Below are 12,721 nucleotides of genomic sequence, written 5' to 3' on the forward strand. Positions count from 1 at the left end.
GAGGAGTGGGCCCCTGCAGCCTCTGAGAAGAGAGGCAACTGGAGGAGGGGAGCCCCTGCAGCCTCGGTCTCCCTTGGATTTCAGTGAAGACTCTGGACAGAGGGAAAGTCACTGCCTCAGAGCTTGGAGCGTGCCTTGGGAGGGTGCGGGGAGAAAGCCTTGTTTCCTTTTCCCGGGTGCCTGGGAGGGTGGCCCGGTGCAAAGCTGCACCACCATGTGCGGACACCAAAAAACAGTGGAGAAACAGAATGGAGGACCCAGACAGACCTGGTTTATGACAGAGGCATAGCAGACAGTGGGAAAGGTCAGACTTTCCAAGCATGATGCTGGGCCAACCAGGAATCCACGAGCAAAAATATATAGAATCCGAGTCCTTCCTTGAATTGTGCAGAAAAATTAAATCCATCTGCCTTAAAATTTAAGAAAGGTGGGGGCTGGCCCCGTGGCTGAGTGGTTAAGTTCGCGTGCAGCGCTGCAGGCAGCCCAGTGTTTCGTTGGTTCGAATCCTGGGCACGGACATGGCACTGCTCATCAAGCCACGCTGAGGCAGCGTCCCACATGCCACAACTAGAAGGACCCACAATGAAGAATATACAACTATGTACCGGGGGGCTTTGGGGAGAAAAAGGATAAAAATTAAATCTTTAAAAAAAAAAAAATTTAAGAAAGGTGAAGCAATAAAACTTTTAGACAACAATATAGAAAAAAATCTTTATGAAGCCAAAATAAGGAAATGTTTCTTAAACAAAGCACAAAGAGCACTAACCATAAGGAAAAGATTGATAAGTTTACAGCATCACGATTAGGAACTTCCAGCCACTGAAGACAGCACTCAGAGGCAAAAACGGCAAATCCTGGAGCAAACAACTATGTGCAAGACCTAACCAACCAAAGATTTACTCAGGAAACTTAAAGAAACCCTAAAAGTAAAAAAGGAAAAGAGAGAGAAACGGGCAGACGGTTTGAAGCACTGCCTCCCACGAGGCAGACGAACCAAATACACCCACACAGGAACCCGGGAACCTCAGGAAAACAAAGCCTTGCTCGCCCCACGCCCCACACGACCCAACAGGGAAATGTCCGAATCCGCCAGCACAGATGCAGGGCCACAGGAGCCCTTGTCTGCCAGTTTGGACAGGGGACGATGCACACCCCAGGGATGGAGACACACGCGTGACCAGGCACATGTGCCCTCCAGCAGGGACGAAAGATGGGCACACTCGGTGTTTTCACATACTGGCCCAAGAACAAGAGAGCCCCCAACAGAGGCAGTGATGTGGGCGACCCACAGACATGACGCAGAGCAAAGGACACACAGGAGCAGCCACTCAGACAAAGCCCACACACAGGCCCAGGGCCACGGTCTGTCTAGAGGAAGGAGCCATGCCGCAGAGGGCACCAGCTGGTGTCGGTAGCTGCTAACTTGTCTAGTCATCGACACTGGGGTTTCACGGGTGTTCCTTCTCTCCTGTATGTAAGGCATCCGTAACGTTTTAAACTGTGAGGCGAAAAGAGGATAAATAAAAAATGTGCAAGTGATGAAGACACAGTTGGGAGTGCCACCACTTTCAGCCCTGGATCAGCATTCTGGGTGGCGTCCAAAGCCTCGGAACACATGTGACCCACACCCACTGCCCCGCCACCTGCAGGCACCTGGAGAAGCGCAGGGCCAGCAGGGCTGCTGGGCACAGACACGCCAGGAGAGCTCCAGGGGAGAGGGTCTGTGAAGCCACGCTCTCCTGAGCCCTCCCCAGAGGGGGTCTTGCTCAGGCAGGGCTGCGGCTGCCCCCAGCTGGGACACGCAGCCTGAGAGGAGTGGTTCCTAAGGAGGAAGAGTCTGCGGGAGAGCCAGGTGCCCACCCACCTCTCAATAGACTGTGCACCTCTCGCCACTCAGCCTGGCCAGGGAGAAGGCAGGAGGAGGGCTACTTACATCCAGCTTCATCAGAGTGAGCAGGTCCTTCTTGGCAGCTCTGAAGATGGCATCTGTCTTCCTGCTGGCAGCAGTCTCATCCGAAGTGCTGTCCTCGTAGTGGAAGACTGCAGATGGTGTCTCCGCAACCACCACACTTTTCTTGGACTTGAGAGGACACAGAAGCATAATCAGAGGGGACATGGGAGGGGAAGGGTGGGGGGCCCCGCCAGCCTCGGACCCCAAAAGGAACACCAGCACCAGGGGAGGGTAGAGCGGAAGAGCAGAGGTAAGAAGAGGAGCGGCTACCTTGCTGGCCACGGCACTCGCAGGGCGCTCCTCTGCCTGTAGGACAACCCTGGCGCGGTCACAGGCCATCCTCAGGTCTGAGGGGGCACCTGCGACGCTCCCTACAAACAGAGGGGAGACTCAGGACACCGCACTGGTCGACCGGACGCGCTGGTCTGTACACACTCCCCGAAGGCTGGCTGAGCGCCCCCTGGAACCCAAAGCAGCACAGACCCTGGTAGATGAGGCTCAGATCACGGGAGCGCCAAGCCTCTGTGCTGTCCTGCTTGTTCACAAGCCACAACCAACTTTATTCAGTCCCTGCACGAGCAAACCTCTAGAGCAGGTGCTGTGAACTCTGGCAAGGACATGAGCTTTGGATCAAACACCGAGGTCTGCATCCCAGGCCCACCATGTACGAGCACCATGTATGTGCAAGCGACTTCTCTAAGCCACGGTTCCCTCATCCAAAATGCTGAAGTCCTAATGCCTACTCCTCAGGTCGTTCTGAAACGCGCAAGAGATCCTGCACACAGCACTCGGCCCCGACAAGAGAGATCAACGAGCCTCCAACACCGCAAACGGCGGGTGCCCGTGGTACGGCTCAGTCTCCAGGGCATGACGCTGAGTGGAGGGCTCCCGGCAGAGAGCACATCCTGCACGCTCCATCACAGAAGTTCCAGAATAGTCCAAACCAGAAACGCAGGTAAGGCGTAGGGAGGACTGACTGCTGACCTCGGCCTCCCACTGTCCCACGGTGTGCAGGGCAGTCAGGACTCAGGGAGCTGCGTGCCTCAGTAAAGTACTGTCAGCATTTAAACCCTAAGTGTGAAAAGGTCAGGACAGTGCCTCCTCTGGGAAGGGGCGTGGGAAGGCAGCTGCTGCGCAGCGTGTCTGTGTGCACAGGCCCGTCGGGCAATGGCTGTACACCACTCTTCAGGGAAGCACGGAGCTAAAAAGTAAAGCTGAAGAATCTGCAATCATAGATTTAAACCAACTTCAGGCAATCACAGAAAGCTGGCGTCAGAACCACACAGAAATTGCAAATTCTCAGTTTTATGGCAAATGTCCAGTTTTAGACGAAAGCAGAGAAGAGCGTGGGAGGGGGCTGATGACACCCTGGGCACTTGCCCGACCGGACCACGTCCCGTGCAGAATGCGCACTAAAGCCCTTTGCCTGGCAACAGTGGGGTCTGCCTGTGGCTCAAGAGTGACTTTGCCTTATCACCTTCACTGGCAGAAGAGCACAGTCTGTACTCACATGAAAAAAGAAAATGTGGGATTCATTACAAGGAACCACAAAGACCAACCTCCACTAATTTTTTTAAAGGTTATGTTTCATAGGAAAATACTTAAATATGTGCAGCTATTTTCTTATCATATTAATAAGATTTTGAAAAGTTTAAAATAACATAGCAGTTAATAGCTATTTTTGTCCATTCTAAGATACCATATATTCATAGCATTTATTACAGTATTACATTGTTATATAACATATATTATGTTGTGCATTTCACATTATCATATTACTGTTTTGTTATTATTTATTACTAATAAGCCAAGGTATAATGATACCAATATCTATTTTAAAAACAAAACCCAACCATACTCCTTGTGATAAGAACATGCATACATTAAAGGCTATACATTTCTACAGAATGCTTTTGTTATAATCACACAGTTTATAAAACTTAAAATGTTGAGTATCTCTGATGTTTTCCAGAAATATGTCCTATATATATGAGTGTCATATCTATATAGACCAGAGGAAAGGCAGCTCTGTATCTGTAGGAATGTTAACTGGATATGTTCACGGAACTGGATAATTCACACTCAAATTTCATTATATGTGGATTGCTATTATTTTCAGTTATCTATCATTTAAGCTTCTTTTATTTGAAAAAATTCACTAAACATATATTTTTAAACGTGGCAGGTCAACTGGACAGCCATATGGGAAAACATGTATCTTGACCCCGACTCACTTCAGACAAAAGAGTCAGTCCTAGATGGGTGAATACGAAAGGCAAACGTTCAATCTTACAGGCAGATTTCCTAAATGGGACACAAAATATATTAACCACAAAAGAAAAAAATTGATAAATTGGACTATAATTAAATTTAAAAACTTCTATTCATCAAAAGATATCATTAAGAGAGTGAAAAGTGAGCAGAAAATATTTTTAATACATACATCCAACAAAGGACTCATACAGAGAGTACCTAAACAACTCCTATTGATCAACAAGAAAATGAAAGATAACCTAAAAGGAAAACAGGCAAAAGACAACTCAACACCATCCCCTTGGAGATGGAAGGTGCTCAGGCTCGGGAGTCATCAGGAAGCTGGAGCTACAGCCACAAGAACCCCCTGCAGGGCACAGAGGGGCCAAAATGAAAAAGATGGAAAACAGCACAGGCTGGGGAGGACGACTTCCTGCAAGATGGCGTGGCCTGTAGGCTGTGTGGCCTGTAGGCTGTGTGGCCTGTAAGCTACACTCTCTGACACACAAGGCCAATGAGCCCCTGAGTAGGTCTGGGGATCGAATTGTTAGAATTTAAATGTAAACAGCCACATGTGGCGGGTGATTCTGTGCTGAACAGTGCAGACTGGAGCAACCAGACAGTCTTATGAGGCTGGTGGGAGTACACATCAGGACAAATGCTTGGAAAACCATTGGCAGGATCTCCCAAGCTAAACATATGTGCATTCTATGATCAGCAGTTCCGATGAGAAAATGTACATGTATATTCAACAGACATCTAAATGCAGTATATTCACACAATAAAACATTGCACGACAGTGAGGACGGGTGCATATGGCTACACAGCAACACGGACGGATGTCACAAACACAAGGCTCAGCACAAGAAGCCAGACTCAAAAGCAGTCTGAACCATCAGAGATCAGGAGAGTAGGTGTCACTGGTGGGACAGGCTGCTGCCGTCTAAATATCACTGCTGGTGGTAAGTGGAGAAGCACAAACGGGGCTTGGGACACTAGTTTCTTTATCTGGGTGCTGGTCTCACAGATGAGTTCAGTTTGTGAAAATTCATCAAACTGTCCTCTTAGGATTTACATATTCTAACACATATTTACATCCATAAACAGTTAGTGAAAACAAAAAATAACTTGGTATTAGTAAAGAAACAGGCAAATAAACCAGCAGAACACCAAAAATACCTAAAAAGTAGATCCAAGTTATGAAATATCCAGAACAGACAAATCCATAGAAATGGAAAGCAGACTGGTGGTTGCCAGGGCTGGGGGCTATGGCATGGGGAGTGATGGCTAAGGGGTACAGGGTTTCTTTACTGGGTGATGAAAATGTCCTGGAATTAGGGGCCAGCCCTGTGGCTGAGTGATTAAGTTCGCGTGCTCCACTTTGGTGGCTCAGGCCTTTGCCAGTTCCGATCCTAGGCATGGACCTAGCACTGCTCATCAGGCCATGCTGAGGCGGCGTCCCACATAGCACAGCCAGAGGCACTCACAACTAGAATATACAACTATGTACTGGGGGACTTTGGGGAGATGAAGAAGAAAAAAAAAGGAAGAAAAGCAAGAAGATTGGCAACAGATGTTAGCTCAGGGGTCAATCTTTGCGGGGGGGAAGTTCTGGGAATTAGATAGTGGCAATTGATGCACAATTTTGTGACCATACCAAAAGCCACTAAATTATACACTTTAAAAGGGTGAACTTTATGGTATGTGAATTATATCTCAAAAAAGCTGTCATTAAACAAAACATCATGTAGATTCAGAAACTTGATACCTAATGAAAATGGCACCAAAACAGCAAGGTAAATGAAAGAGTGTTTTGTTGATGGTGTTGGGCAAATTAACACTCTATAGAGTAAGAAAAAGCTGACTTTCTTACCTTGAACATATGCAAGAGAGAATGACAAGGAATGAAAGACCTCAATGTGGAAGGCAAAACTGAAAAGCTAACAGAAAGACTCTAGAATATACTTATGACCTGGGAACAAGAAAAGAGGAAGACTCGAAACACAACGTGCAAGGTTTCAATAAAGGAACATGAGGGCTCCTGCAGCGTGCAGGTGCCCCGGCCGTGCTTCCAGATGACAGAGATCAGGAGAAGACATCTGAGCAACTAACACTGACGAGGGTTCTCCACCTGGAGCACAAAAAGAATTAATACAAACCAACAAGAAAACCTCAAGAAACTGCAGAAAATGGGCAAAGAATACAAACAGACAACTCCTAAAGAGGGAACCAAAGAGCTGTCAAGGAGGTGATGAAACTTGCCAGCAAGCCACAAAATGCAAGTGAAAACAAAACACACTTTCTAACAAACATAAGAGCAAAATTAGAAAGGTGGTAAGGAGTGAGCTGGTTTGTGGGGGAGTGTTGACAGCCCACTAGCTGTAGGCTTGATGGGGACATCACTCCCAGCCGCCCCCTGGGCCACTGCCAGGATGCACCCACGCAAACCATCCAGGCTGTGAAACTCACAAGCAAGCAAAGGTCACAACAAAGGTCCTCACAGGGGAAGGCCCTCGGGGAGAGGCGAAGAGAAACAATCGATGACCAAAGGGATAAGAAAACTCTGCAACTGAGATTCCGGAAAGAAAACAAAGCAGAGACAAAGTCTGTGGGGGGGGGGGGGGGGGGCGGTGCAGGGCCCCCTGGGGAGAATTCTGCTGCAATGAAAGCAAACCTGGGTGACGGCTCAGGGGTACAGAGGGCCCAGGAAAAACCTTTCGGGGAGGACACAGCATGTTAGCATGCTGGTGGGCAGAGCCCAGCACAAGGAGAAAGGACGGTGTGGGGGTAGACACGCCCACAGGGGCAGGAAGGGCACACAGGGCCTGGCCAGGAGAAGCTTCATGTGCACCGGCACCAGGGGCAGTGGTGAGCCAGGGGCAATGTGGAGAGGAGCCCACAGGATGTTCAGGGCAGTAAGAAGCCCACCACTGCCTCAAATCAAGAGCCAGAGTGTGGGCGCAGGGTCCTCTGGGCCTGAAGGCTTGCCCACCTTATGAACGCCCCAAGCTCAGGTCCTTTACCTGGTGGAGCCGAAGGGGCCTTGTCACCTGCCTGGGCCTTGCCGAGCTCATCCGAGATCTCTTTGTGGACAGAAGGCAGTGGGACGGAATGGCTCCTCTTCAGCAGAGGCCCAGAGGCTGCTGCACGGCTGCCCCCATGATCTGCTGGGACAAGACAAGACTGACAGGAAGCAAGGCCTCTGTTCCCACAGCAGCACACAACCACCTGTCTCGAGGCCCAGAGACAGCCCTCTGTGGCCCTGCACATCTGCCACCTCGGGCTACATCCTCATCACCTGCCCTGCCTGGCCAATCACCTGTGCCCATCTGCCTAGGTGAGTGATGAGTGAGTGCCAGCCTCAGACCCAGGCCCTGCTCTGCCCCTACTCCAAGGTCTTCCAGAACTGACTGGCTGCTTGCTGCCAGCCGAGCACCTTGAGGGTAAACTAAAGCCCCAGGTGGAAGCAATGTCCCTTTGTGAGTGGCATTCTTAGTCAAGGTGGCCGTCTGAGCACACCTGGGATGAGCTTGGCAAGCTTCAGGGCTCCACCTGTCCCTCAGGTGAATGAATCCAAAATAACCTTCCAGTAAGGACGCTGAACTTCACAGACTTTGTTAGTCACTTGTTTATAAACAGGTGACATCTCCCACATCTATTAGTGTGGCTGCGTGTTACGCCATCACTCTGGAGGTGACTCCTGGCCAAGAAGCCTCAAGGACAGTTTATTTCCCCAAATCTAAGCCCCTCTGGAGAGCTCAGAGCAGTGTGGTCAGAAAGCGAAGCTTGGAACTTGCTCCCTGAGTGTCTTTTCCCGGGGGCCAGGTCTTCCCACAGTGACAGGAGGTGAAAGCTGGTGACTGGAGGGGTGGGAGGGAGGGAAGGAGGCTGGAGGTCAGTCCCGGGGCAGTACCTGGGTCGCAGGACTCCTGGGGCCGCAGGGACCTCTCGAGTCGCTCCTCAGGGCTGCAGCTCACCTGCCTCTTGGTCTTTCCAACAGCCAGACTGGCTACAGACACGAGGGGGATGGCCTGGCTCTCCTGGGACATGCGAAAGAAGCAGGCTGCTCCAGGAGCACACCTGGGCTGGTGTGAAACCCTTGAGAAAAAGCCCCATTTCCCAGAAAGAGAGGAGGCACCGCCCAGGAAAGCAGTGACGTGAAAAGAGCCCTGGTCTGTGTCAGGGGCCGAGGCTGAGCCGCATTCTATCCCAGCGTCTCTATCAAGTTTAAATGACAGTCAAAATTGTCAGAAACCTTCATACTCTTCAGGAAGATGAAGAATAATGCAGAAAACAACAGGATATACTCTGAAATATCAACAAGGGAAGAAGACACAACCTAAAATATCATCAAAACTAGGGAGAACATCCAAGTGAAATCTGACACTGACAACAAATGCCTGCTGGCACTTGGGACCTGCAGGGGATTTGTTTGAGGGTCCACAAACAGGCACTGGGCTCCCCAGTACCAGGCACTGTTTCAGGCTATGGGGACAAGGCAGGCAAAGCGATCACCTCGTTTCATTCTCACAAGAACTCTCTGGGGCGGGAGGGGACAGGAGGTGACAGCTCCACTGGACAGCGGTCAGCTCAGTGTGCGCCAGGGAGGAGCTGGAAAGGGGCAGGCGTGCTTATGGAATGGGGTGATTTGAGGAGCCGCATTCAGGCCAAGCACAGACTCTCCTGGAACGGGAACAGTGGAGGCACAACAAGGCCACTCGCAAACAGGTGGCGAGTCTCCAGGGCGGACACATTCCACCACCTGAGAAGGAATCCCACCTTCCTCCACTTAACTGGTTCCTAGCACAAGACCCCAGGAGAATCGAGGCCCAGACAAGTAAACTTGGCCCATCGTCCCCTCCCAAAGCCCAGGGTCCCAGGACCAGAGATTAGGAGGCTGAGGCTGCACTTACGGGGTTGAAGAGCTCCGTGGTGAGGCCCAGGTAGTTGTGCAGAGCCAGAAAGGTGACCCTCTGCAGCCGCACCATGATGATCTGTGAGAGAGAGGGGCCACCTGTACCAGGCTTGGCACCTCCCCCAGACACCCGGAGCCACCTTGGGGTGTTGTGACAACTCACTGTGGTCCCCCAAGATGTTAGCATTAGGGGCATGAGGGAACACTTTCATTGTTTTCACAAGTTTTCTGTAAATCTAAAATTACTTCAAAACAAGAAGTTTAATAATAAAAAACGCACTCTTTTGGGGTTTAGTGGGAGATTTGAGGACCTCTTTGAGGTTATGAAGGTGAATTTTTATTGTAAAATATGTCTTACAAAATTTCTTAAAAACCACCTTAGTCCTCCTTACACCCACCCAGAACCCCACCATGCCAGCAGTCCGTCCTGCCACGACGTCAATCCCACAGTCTGGGATGCGTCTTCATAGCTACCAGACTCCGAAGCCACACATAAACTGACGATCTGGGACCTGCCCTGAGACGGCCCATGGCAGACGGAGAGCTTGACTAGAAGAGCAACGCACCTGCACCACCCTCACGAGGGTTTCAGGGTATTTCTCAAAAACTCCTTGGAAAGCCGCGGCTGGAAGCCGGAGGACAGTGGATGCGGCAGCGGCACGGGCTGACACTGTTTTGTATGGTGCAGTGTGGCCCTGTAACAACAGCTCCAGTTAGTCTGCTCTCGCCTGTCCTGAGATTTCAGAACCCGCTCTCCAAGTCCCTGTGCTGGTCTCGACTGTCACACCTCTCAGAACCCTGCTCTCCAAAAGGGTGTGTGAGACACCCTACCCCGTGGAGCTAGGACCACCCCACCAAACAACCCTGAGGCGGAGCCTCGCCCTGCCGTGAGCACAGGGCCTCTGAGAAGGAGGCTCGGCTTGAGAAGCAGAGTGCCAACAGGACTCCACATGGATGAGGACGAGTCGGCAGCACTCGGCTTCCGTCTTCTGGGAACTGGCTTTCAGTCAAGGTACTGTCTTGTGCAGTGAGCTTCACACTGACTGGTGCACAGCTCTGAGTCCCGTCATCGCTTTCTCCTCCCACTGCTGGTTCCCAGCAACAACTCAGCTCTTTTCTTTCCTGATGGGGTTGCCTTTGTCAAAATGTCACCTACGTGGAATGACATGGGGGTCTGGCTCCTTTCACTGAGATGATGCACTTGGGATTCATCATGCTGCTCCTGTACCAGTACATTGTGCCCTTGACTGCTGAGAACTAGTCTGTTTTACAGATGCATCAGTTTATCTCTCCAGCAGTTTGAAGGACATTTGGATTTTTTCCAGTTTTGGTAATTATAAATAAAGCTGCTACAATATTCACATACAGGGTTTTGTGTCAACAAAGTTTTCATTTCTCTTGCTAAATATCTAGGAGTGGGACTTCTGGGTCATATGGTATATGCATCTATAACTTTTAAGAAACTACCAATCTGTTTCACAGGGGCTGCAGCACTTTGCAGTCCCACCAGCAACAAATGAGAGTTTTGGGTGACTCCTATACACTATACCTGCACTGTCAGGGTCGTAGGATGAAGAATTTGGCCAGTCTTGTTCTCCGGTTCCTCAGAGGAGCCTCTCAACCCTTGGAAGTCCCCAAGTGTTAGCAGTGTTTCTATTATGCAGGGTGGACCTCGGCAGTCTCAGGATGGGGCTGGCCACACCAGGAGGACTGACTCCAGGATTAGAGGGCTGGGGTGTTCCCCACCTCCAGGAGGAGAGAGCCTGCAGACTTTGTCTTGTGGCCTCGATTCTATCAGTCTAATCCATCATTCCAAGAGGTGGGTTGTATCTCACCACGGTTTTAACTCTCATTTCCCAAATGACTACTGATGACGAGTGACTTTTCATTTACTTCTCTGACATTGTCATATTATCTACAGTGACATGTCTGTTTAGACCTTTTGTCTTTTTAGTGAATTGCTTGTTTTCTTAATATTGAGTTTTGAGAGATTTTTGTATACTCTGATACAAGTCCTTTATCAGAGTCATGTTTTGCAAATATTTTCTCCCAGTCTGTAGGTTGACTTTTCATCCTTTTAACAGTGTTTTTCATAAACCACAAGTTTTTAATTTTGGTGAAATCTAATTTTCCAATTTTTTTCTCTCATGGATCGTGTTTTTTGTGTCACGTCTGAGAAATCTTTGCAAATCACAAGGTAACAAAAGTTTTCTTCAGAAAATTCTATACTTCCAGGTTTCACATCTAGGTCTGTGACCCATTTGGAGTTAGGGTGAAGTGTGGGCTGAGACGCACGTCTGCACATCCTGTCCACTGTCCTGGCACCCTGTTGAAAAGACGGTGCTCTCTCCGGCGAGCTGCCTCTGCACCTCGCTCAGAGATCGGCTCACTCCACATATGCACCGACTTCTGGACTGTCTGCCCAGCTCTGCCCGTCAGTGTCCACCATCACACTGTCTTGAAATCAAGTCGTGAGTCCTTCGGCTTTGTTTTCTTTTTCAAATTCTTCTAGCTACTTCTAGTTCCTTTGCCTTTCCATATAATTTTATAATCAATCTATTTCAAGGAAAAAAAAAAAGCCTGCTGGGATTTTGATTGGAATTCTGTTGAACAATTTGGGGAAATCTGCCTTCTTAACAGTATTGAGTCTCCCAGTCCATGAAAACACATATTCCTCGAATTCATTCAAGCCTTCTTTGACGTCCTTCTTCAGTGCTGTACACACATAACCTGCACATATTCTGTTAATACTTAACTATTGTGTGGGCTGTGGTGCTATTATAAACACTACCATTCTTTAAAACCTCAGTTTCCAATTTCTAATTGCTAACATATAGAAATACAATTGGTTTTATTTAGTATTGGTCTTGTAACCTTGCCATGCTCACTCATAAGTTCTGGTAGCTTTCTAGTAGATTCTACAGGATTTTCTAGATAGATAATCACGTTGTTTGAAAATAGAGACTGTTTTACCTTTCTCTCTTCCAACATGTGTGCTGCTTCTTTCTCTCTCCCCTCATTACCCTGAGGAGGACCTCCAATACGATGCTGAGCAGGAGCGGTGAGAATGGACATTCCGGGCTTATTTCCCATCTTCAAGGGAAAGCATTCAGTCTCCCCCAACTAAGCATGACGTTAGCTGTGGGGCTTTTTATAGATGTCCTTTACTGGATATGGGAAATGCTCTTCTTTTCCTAGTTTTCTGAGAGTTTTTAACACGAGTGGAAAGCTGAATTCTGTCAAATGCTTTTTCTGCATCTATTGAGATGCATATGGTTTTTCTCTTTAGTCTGTTGATATGGTGAATCACATTGATTGATTTTCAAATGATGTAACAGTCCTACATTCCTGGAATAAACTCTACAAAATCATTAGGTATTATCATTTTTTTATATATTGCTGGACTCAAATTTCTAATATTTGAGGATAATGTGGATATCTAATATATGAAGATATTAGAGGATATCTAATATATGAGGATACTGTGGATTTCTAACACATGAGGCTACCGGAGGACCTCCAATACATGAGGGTATTGGAGGGTATCTAGTGTACGAGGGTATTAGAGGATCTCTAGTGTATGAGGATCTTAGAGGATATCT

The 12,721-nt window shown here is 48.7% G+C and overlaps 1 protein-coding gene across 5 annotated transcripts in view; it reads right to left on the bottom strand.

Moving 5' to 3' along the window:
- Positions 1 to 12,721, bottom strand: part of PNPLA7 (patatin like phospholipase domain containing 7) — an 86,214-nt gene that overhangs the window by 57,417 nt on the left and 16,076 nt on the right. For 4 of the 5 annotated variants that reach the window (XM_046670116.1, XM_046670084.1, XM_046670100.1 and 1 more), the window contains 6 exons: positions 9,686 to 9,814; positions 9,118 to 9,198; positions 8,118 to 8,244; positions 7,228 to 7,371; positions 2,222 to 2,322; positions 1,934 to 2,080 (listed from right to left, as the gene is read on the bottom strand). In XM_046670116.1, the coding sequence (XP_046526072.1) occupies positions 1,934 to 2,080; positions 2,222 to 2,322; positions 7,228 to 7,371; positions 8,118 to 8,244; positions 9,118 to 9,198; positions 9,686 to 9,814 (729 nt within the window). The remainder of the gene's footprint in view (positions 1 to 1,933; positions 2,081 to 2,221; positions 2,323 to 7,227; positions 7,372 to 8,117; positions 8,245 to 9,117; positions 9,199 to 9,685; positions 9,815 to 12,721) is intronic. The other variant, XM_046670107.1, reaches the window with a different exon arrangement.

The sequence above is a fragment of the Equus quagga genome, chromosome 1, assembly GCF_021613505.1.
Source record: "Equus quagga isolate Etosha38 chromosome 1, UCLA_HA_Equagga_1.0, whole genome shotgun sequence".
NCBI lineage: Eukaryota > Metazoa > Chordata > Mammalia > Perissodactyla > Equidae > Equus > Equus quagga.